The following is a 9,493-nucleotide window of genomic DNA, read 5'->3' as shown; positions in this document are numbered from 1 at the left end:
TCACAGTGGGAATAAATACCAGCTTTATTAACACTCCAAGTACCATTCCACAGTTCAGAAGATTACGGAGAGTGAGCCTCTGCACCACAATCTGTCGAAAGATGAGTAGGAATGAAGTATGGCTCACTGTACTGAATATCGCAGGCCTTCATGCATGACAAATCTAAATAAAGATGTGTCAATAATTCACAAATTGCCATATAACAAAGTCGTCATTGCTAACAAAATATAAACATGGTTTCTTTTATATTAAAAAATTTAAAAGCTATTTACCAGCAAGAAAAAAATACATAGAAGTTATAAAACTCAAGAAATTTTACACATTTTTACAAGCACAATTTTGAATAAACAACAGACCCAAATGTGTGTGAAATGTGGTACATACTACACTGTGTCTGGCTTCTGGGTAGGTTCTAATCACATGGGTTCCTTTCAACATAATAAACTTAGTGATAGTCAACTTCAACTGTAGACTTTATTCCTAACACAAATAACTTTATGCCACTACGTACTTTTAGAAGGCTTCCACTGAATGTAGTAACATTGTCAGACAGAAACCTAATTTCCAGCTCTTTCTGCCAGCTGCTTAAAACACACAGTACAGTATCAAGACACTGCGTACTTGGAGATCCTAACACAATGGTAATCAACAGTGAAGAATCACAGTATGCCAATGCATTGTTTCATCAACTCGGTCTAACTTAGCTCAGTCAGATAAAAATGAAAACTTTGGAAATAAAGGAAATATTCAAAACAACAGTCAGACAACTGGAAATATAAAAGTCTCAACATGTCTTCAAGACAATTTAGTTGCTCACGTTTCTTAACAGCTCTGAGAGGCCAAAGGCCTTGTTAGTAGACAATGTGTTTTGCTACGGCTTAACAATCTCCCCACCCCAAAAGGCTGTTAGTTTCAAGAGTATTTTAACTGAGCTCTAAGCAAAATTTGTATCCAATTCTGGAACTACAAATGCTCAAATGATTAAAACCAAAATTTAAAAAATAATTTGACCAGCCAGCTGAAAATATAGTGTGTGTGTGTATAGTAAATAATCTTTCAGAAAGCCTTTACACATTTAATTATCATAAAGTTCTTAAAATTATTGAAATGAAAAGAATTTACTAAGATACGTATATGTACATACACACACAAACACACATGTGTTTACACAAAGAAAAGGACATCTCCACACAAACACATTAATCTTGACACACACAGAATACTTTCAACCTAGGAATGGATTCAGAATATAGGACAATATTGGACTGCAACACTGAACTCCTGAGTTCTCCAACAAACACAGAACCACACACAGGTGACTTTGCAAAAGCAAGAAGGTCATCCTACTAAGGGTCATAGCAGCACAGAAAATGAGGGCTACATCTAGGGAGAAGTGCAAACACAGAGACAGTAGTTCAATGCACACACTCATGATTCTCAGACACTCAACAATTATTGGTCATATAAATCAGTGTACAAATTAAATGTTTGAAAATGTGCAAAAAGTCAACATTGATAGAAAACAAAAAATATTGTACATAATTATAAACTGCTCAGTATTCAACTGAGATTAAAAACATTTGCCAAAAATAATACATTAAATATAGAGAATTTAATGGATACATTTTAAATGTACATAAGTCAAACGGTAAATTTACAAATTGATAATCATAGTCTGCAAGATAAAAAGTTTATTTTCAAATTTATCCAAGTTTATTTACAATGAGTAAAAATAACCACATGAAATATAAGAGATGTCAGACATTAAAGGTGGTTTTTGGTATTAACTTTGTTAGGATATTTCAGAATGCAGGCTAAATTTTAAAACCAACAGCAATTAAAGAAATGTAAACCTTTTACTTACTAATTATTAAAAAAACCTGTCTATAAAGAAGTATTCTCATCCCTAGACAATGTGGTTTTAATTGACAAGGGTTTGGCCCACTTCCTTTTGCCCATAAGCCTCTTGGGTTTGTAGAGTCCCACACTAGTCTACTCTCCTTACTGCAAGGAGGAAAAAAGTCTTTGGATAACTGAGAACATGTCAAATATATTCTGGAGTCAATGCATCTACTAGAGTTTAACATATAATTATTTATCTTCTGTTCTAAGTAATGCTAATGCTAAAATCATTGATTATACAGGATTTTTAAAAAGTTCTAAAACATATAAATAAATGAATACAAAGTGCTTTTCAGAATAGTCATAAACTTTTCCCAACTGGCATTACAAGATTCATAAATCCTTAGTGGGGTCAAATTCTGTAAGCTTTAAAGAACAGAGAGCAGACACTTCCTTCTGGATGTTCCAAAATGTCTATGGCACAAAGCAGACCAGTTCATAACCTACTTTTCTTCACAGCATTGTTGAAATGTCCCTTAAATGTTAAGACACTAGAAAGAAAATAAGCCACCAACCTGAGGCATCAGATGTCAACACAAATCTACACACATCGGTGGTCAAATGACGTTAATAAGATTGGCACACAAGAACTTATGTCTGCAGTGTCTATACAGCTCCATAATAGTTAAGTATTCTGCATGTCTAAATGCAAACACTGAGCACTGAGCACCTGTCCTTTTCCTTGAAGGATAAGATAGATTGGCAAACAAATTCTTCTAGCATCTGCTCTACCATTTAGATACCATTAGCTCACACATGGGCAAATTTATCAGGGCTAATCATTTTGGCTATGTATGCAGGGAATACAAAAGCTTTGGTTTAAAGTGATTCTGGTAATACAGACTGAGGTACAAACAAACATCACCAGGCAGAAGAACAGGAGCATTCTCTTGTTTAATGTCTTTGCTGTTGGGAATGTAATACCTTATCACTGTCTATTAAAATACCCAAACACAAAAACATGAAGAATTATATGAGACTGTATACAGGCAATGGATACGACTTATTCTTTTTTTCACTATAGCTATGACTCCTCCCTTATCTTCCTGAAGCTCAACCTAGAGCACTTTTAGTACCTCTGAGAAATGTCTTGGTTCCCCTGAAAGCTCCCTACCTCCAGCTCTGACCGTGAGGATGGAGAGGACAGCCCTGGAGTCCCACAGCACTCACGGCATCCTGTCAGACAGTGGGAGAAGCAGAAGCAGCACTAGAGATGACGGCAGCAGAACAGTGGCTCCCAGCACACCTTCTCCAGCGACCAACAAGAGGTATAAGAACATTTCCTTTTGATGACTTGGTAAACTAAGGAAGCTTGGTTAGATAATATCTGGCAGAATTTCTACTCCAAAAAGTTCATGAAGAAATACCTAAGATCACATTCTTTCTATTGAAGAATTATATATAAGCTAATTATTACAGATACAAACACATAAATTGAATTTTAATCTATTTTTAGCAATTAAGAGCTTGGCAACTTACAATAAATACCTTTATTAAACAATCATTCATACTAGCTACTTATGGAAAATGTCCTGGCATGCCTACTTGAGAATGATCCTTCTCATCTCATAGTAGTAGATCAGACATTTCTCAGTTGTTCTTCCAAGAACAAAGACAGACCTAACTGAACAACTTCACGTTCCTACCCCTGCCCCAATGCCATACACACACACACACACACACACACACACACACATACACACACACACACACTCACACAAACACACACTCACATGCACACATACTTCACAGAACAGTAAGCAGATTATTAGTCAAATGTTACACACTAAAGATTAGAACTCGTTGTCCTTGGATTTCTTGCTCATTGCCTCAACCTCATAAAACACTTAAGGAAGCTCTTTAGGACAAAACAACTGCTCTAGTTCTATGAAAACCATAACCAAACAATAATACACAAAGAACTTGGACAGTGCCAGTATGACTGAAAATCAAGTACTCAACCCAAAAATCAATTTACTGTGTCTTTTCGAGTGAGAATCCCTTTCTATATTTATTTTAGGAATTCACATCTAGTGGAGATTGCAGTCACGTAAATGCTACTGTTCTGTCCATTTAAACTTTTTAAAAGGAGGTAGAAAGGGTAAGAGGAAGAAATAATTATTAAGAAACACATAGGGGCTAACACACAGTCCAAGGCCAAAAAAACTCTTGAGACCTACTGATTTTGGAAAACTCTTCATTTTGTTAGGTAATTTGAATTACAAATATAAAATAAAATTAAGGCATATAGAGAAAAAGGCACTACTAAAAATTAACAAATTGCTTTTCATTGAACTTTAACCAGTGTTAAAATCAAATAAATATGAATGTCACATCTAAAAGTAAATGCTAAATTTAATAGGCTATCAAAAGAATCTGACCTTAGCATAAGTAACACTTGACAAGTTCAACCTCTATCAAAGACTTCTCAGCATTTCAACACCTAAAATCCAATACTATAACAACAGCTGGGGTGAGAAGAACCCCAGTACAGTGTACACCTACTCTAGATGTTCTATTGTCCCAGAACAACCTGGGGTTGTGTTGTATAGTAAGAGCAGGTTCTGACAGAAAGGCTGTCACTTGTACTCTAATCCTCTTGTTAATGTCTTTGGAGTCCATAATGGCCAACAATTATCTAAAATTTCTTCCTTATTTTTTCATATAAAAATCCTAGCATTTTAAACATCACTGCTAAACTTTCAGAGTTAGGTTATGCCATAAAGTAACTGTCTGCCCATGTTCCTCAACTGTAATTTCCTGAAGAATACTAATTTAATGTAACACAGTACATCACAACTGTTGAGTAAGAAAATGAAAAAGATTGACCCTATTTAAAAAAAAAAAATGGGCAAAGCTAGGTGTGGTGGCACATGCATGTTTTCCCAGCACCCAGGAGGCAGAGGCAGGAGCATTTAAGTTCCAGGCCAGCCTGAAACACATAGTGAGAATCCTGACTCCAAAAACTTAAACTAAAATAAGACTGATGGATTTGTATACCTGGCTGTCTCCAGCTGAATTTATATAAAGGTTTTCAGACCCCAAATGAAACCGTTGGCATGAACTCTGCCATTAACCAAGGAATCTGCATCATACCGGGTCATCTGCCAATCTATTAAGGTTTGATTTTATTTTAGTGATTTCCCAATCTTCTAACAATACTATTTCAGAATAGTACAGATCAGACCTGACCAATGTCTGAACTTAGTAGCAGAGAGCTACTCTAAAGATATATTTTTACTCTTTTTATGTAACTTCTAATGGGAGTAAGGTAGGACTCAAATGAAAGCCAATTACATTTATTCTGAAATAAAAGCTTTATCTTTTGTAGTCCAGCATGTGCAATATTCGACTTCTAATTTGTTGTAGATTGTGCCTCTTAATACTTTCTAAGGCAATAGTCATAGATGTTTTTAAAGTTAAAAATATATTTTTGTAAACAAGGAAAAGTGCTGAAAAATTTCAAGGTATTCATTCTGAAACCTCAAAACATTTAAATACCAATCCATTAAAATTTTATTAGTTACGTTTTCAACCCTTTTATTCAACTCCCTTTGTTTGCACTGTGAAAGGTCTTCCACTTGACTTAACCCGTCATGCCACTTTGACTCTCTCAGGAGCTACGCAGAAGGAGCTTCCTGAAAGCACATCTGACGCTGCTAGTGGATCTGCTCAGCACCGGAAGTCTGCTACTGGCAATGCAGAATGCATTTAAAGGCACAAAGTCAGCAGTCTGGCCGTTTTCTAGCCACAAAGAAACATTGCAGTACCAAAGAATCAGTTGTGTATTTAAAAAAAAAAAAATTTAGAACAATTTTTTTTTACAATTTAAACTTCATCCGTTAATCCATACCATTAAGCAGAAATAAACATGGAGTGTAGTATTTTACTTCCTTTGATAACATTGTTTCCTTTCAAAAATTTCTTTTTTACATTTACTATTGGCTTTCCATACCCCTACCTACTTCAAGCTTTTTTGCTCTAGCAGGGTTTATATATATTAACTTTCATTGTGTTTTTTGGTACCTTCACAACTAGTGTGAAATAAATTCACATCATTTTTAATATAACAGCTCTGTAGACTATTAGTCTATTTCTAAGTCTTTATCATTTTTTATAAAGCAAAAGTATTCTGATGCAGTTATTTACTAGTGGACTTAGAAAAGAAAGAGGAGACTTAATAAAAAACTAGCAATCTGTTTTGAGTTCCAGTGTGCAGGTATCTTTTTGAAGAGTGTTTGAATCTCTTCTGAACTGCACATTACCCTGATGGACCAAAAATGAGCCAAAGGGAAATCACAACACACTAAGAGACAAAGAGACAACAAAATAAAAGGATAAAAGAACCCAGCAATCCAGGTACCATGATCTTGCTCAAGTAGAAAAGATGCCCTCACTCATAAAAAGATAAAGAATTTACAATACACCTATACATTAGGTCTCCAGCATAAGATTATTAGGCAACTGATTTGCTAAGGGTGGAGGCACCTGATTCATGTTCTTTGCAAGGGGTTTCATTTGATTTACAGTGTACAGGAGAAGAGTTAACTAATTGTGCTTTGACTCTCAGACTACTGGAAATTCAAAACATTATTACAGGGTCTGCCAGGTAGGATCTTGATACATGAAAGCCAGATGTACATAAACTCAAAAGCAAAGTACTTAAAAAATATCTAAATAAACATGCCTTGTAACGACAACAACAACAAAATCTGTTTATCTTATTTAGTCCCTTCTGATGAAGCATCACATTCAGGGTCTCCTGGAAGACTTGTTATCTTCTAGGCTTTTGAAAAATAAAATACTTAGCACTTAGTTTAATGTTGAAAATTTTGCAAGTGGCCAAATTACTGACACCTTCACGTTTTAAGCCTCATAATTGTACTAGAGATGGCAGGATCCTTCCCAGCATAGTCTTTCCATTGAATGACATGGCTCCAAGGAGATGCTTACACTGGAAATACCTGGCAGTGTTGACCTCCCCACTGCTAGTAAACACTATGTTTTGGTGTACTTTTCTTAACCTAGAAGGAGGAGCTCCTTTTAAGGAAAGAATATACAGAGATGCTAAATTCAAACAGTTGAATACTTAAATTCATTATTTCTAAAGTGAGTTAGTGATTCAAGTGCAACCAGCAGCTGTCAGAGGACTGACCAACATCTGTTCTGAGCTGAGACTATTCACCCAGCTCATCATCTGCTCTCATGAAGCCCTCGTCTGCCCTGCACTGTTCCTCTGAACACTGTTCTGACTGCTCTGTGAATGGCTGCTCGGTTTCCATCCTAGGCACTTTTGTCATGTAGCAGAACTCCTGGGCAGGGAGTCCTTGTGCACTACAGACTACTTAGCAGCACCTCCAACCCCTGCCTATGGATGCTAGCAGTACCTTACCAGTTATGGTAACAAAGTGTCTCCCACATTGCCGAATGCCAAGTGAAGGGAAATGAGCCCCCACCACAAACCTCATTGTTTTCCCTGATGTTTACTCTTCCGCAGAGCTTCTGCTTTAGTACTCTAGGACCCCGAGAACAGGGGTTTTAGTTCACGACAGCTTTAACAGGTGGGTATTGGAGCTAAAGACTGTTATCTAATGGGAAACCAGGGGTTAGAAATAGGAAGCTATTATATAAACACAATTTTATTATTTCTCAGTTTCCTCCATTTTGGGACTTTCACCTCAAGTAAATAATGTTTAAAATATACTAAATAACACTAGTTCTTTTTTTCCATATTTTCTACTGACTGGCAAATGTTGTCTCTTCTACTGCTCATACATTTAATGAGCAGTCGTCTTGTGTTTTAGCTGAATTTATTCATTGGCTTCACATATCTGCTTCCAAATACAACAATGTTTTAAAGCAGAAAGCTGTCTCTCAAGGTTTATAGAGCCCAGTAACACAGCTCTAATATAGTATATTTACCTAGTATACTGATTAGGATTAACAAACATACCTCTTAGAGATTCGTATCTTCTATTCAAGATTCCTACTGAGCAAAAAAGCTTGATAGATAGAGGTTAGGATCTAAAGAATACAGATCTAAGCAGAAACCTCTATTCTTTAACGACGAGTACCTACCCTAAACTCAAGTTTAGGGCTCAACCCCACAAATAAGGATCTAGTTAAATACTATCACTAAAAACTACAAATTGTACATCACTTTCTTCTCTGTGTCTTCCACATCAGTGATACAGGGCAAGACTACAATCTTTATATATTCCAAATGATTTGTTTGTACTAAAAGGAGCAACTATGTACTAAAGTGCTTTATAGCTCTGAACCACATCAGTACATTATAAAAATCTTTAAAAAAAAAAAAAAAAAAGAAGTTTCAAGTTCTTGTAAAGAAAGATTAAATATAAAAAATTTAGTTTACTATTATTATTAAACAAATTTAACCAAGAATCAAGAGAAATATTTTCCCTCTTGTCTTTTTCTCCCCATCTCTCTTTTTTATAAAAAAGGAAAGTGCAGTAAGAGAGAAGGTGACCGTGAAGATGGAGCTGGTGGAGGGCCGGCTGCTAGTGATAATGCACAAACATGTGCCGTAAGAGCTCCTCAGCTGAAGGTCGCAGTTTGGCCTCTACAAAAATCCGTTTGAGGAAGTCCCGAGTATAGTCTGAGACATGAGGTGGCAGCTTTGGGTTTGTTGGCTGAGTGGCGATCTTAAAGATGGCAGCCATTGCTTCAAATTCAGCCCAAGGTGGCTTTTCAGTTAGCATTTCTACCACAGTACATGCTACACTCCTAAAACAAAATAAAAAGGAGTATTACCCAAACAATAACTTCAGGAAAGAAAGCTGGTTAGCTAGAAAAAGGAGAAGCTGGGATGAAGTCCACATATACTTCAATATTATTTATTACAAATACAAAGTTTCACTCAAAGGTTAATTAAATAAAACTTTAATTCAAACATGAAAATAAATGAAAGGCTAGAGCAACAAACATTTCAATGAAAATATACCATAATTATCTATGGTCATAAATGTATGGCTAGGCAAAAACCTTTTATTATTTTTGTTTTAGATCATTTTCTAATATGATATTAATAATTTTGTCTCCATCCTACAAAAAATACAAGCATTATATATTATTTGCCTTTGAGTTCCTAAAATGCATATTTTTTTCTGGTTGGGAAGTAGGAAATGGCCATTTTATGATCTAACTAAAAATTATTATGTAATTTGTCAATTCAATTGTCAATTTAAAGGCACAGCCTTGCCAGGGTTATAGGCACCAGCCTTGCCACAGCACAGCCCTGCCAGGGTTACAGGCACCAGCATAATTTCTCTTCTTCCTTACCTGAGAGACTTGCAGATACCTTAAATCATGCAGAATCCAATAAAATGTATTTTCCAAAAACAACAGAGCTAAGCATATTATGAAAATACCACATCAAATCACCACCACAGCAACAGTTTTTATTTCTGTAAAGCAATCATCAATTTATTATAAATAATTATATGAGCTGACATTCAAGATCCTTGGAAAATCTGATGGTGCAATCAAAACATAACTCAGCTATTAGTAGAGACGCTCTTGTTCTTCAAACACATAAATAGAAATTACATGAAGACCTATCAGAACTGC

At 35.6% G+C, this 9,493-nt stretch overlaps 1 protein-coding gene across 1 annotated transcript in view; it reads right to left on the bottom strand.

Moving 5' to 3' along the window:
• Positions 1–9,493, bottom strand: part of Map3k2 (mitogen-activated protein kinase kinase kinase 2) — a 71,455-nt gene continuing 61,962 nt past the window's right edge. Inside the window, exon 17 of the mRNA XM_031365231.1 lies at positions 1–8,650. Within this exon, the coding sequence (XP_031221091.1) occupies positions 8,425–8,650 (226 nt within the window). The 3' untranslated portion in view covers positions 1–8,424. The remainder of the gene's footprint in view (positions 8,651–9,493) is intronic.

Source organism: Mastomys coucha, unplaced genomic scaffold, assembly GCF_008632895.1.
Source record: "Mastomys coucha isolate ucsf_1 unplaced genomic scaffold, UCSF_Mcou_1 pScaffold13, whole genome shotgun sequence".
Taxonomy (NCBI): domain Eukaryota; kingdom Metazoa; phylum Chordata; class Mammalia; order Rodentia; family Muridae; genus Mastomys; species Mastomys coucha.
The sequence above is the reverse complement of the archived record's forward strand: the minus strand, read 5'-3'. Positions and strand labels throughout refer to the sequence as shown.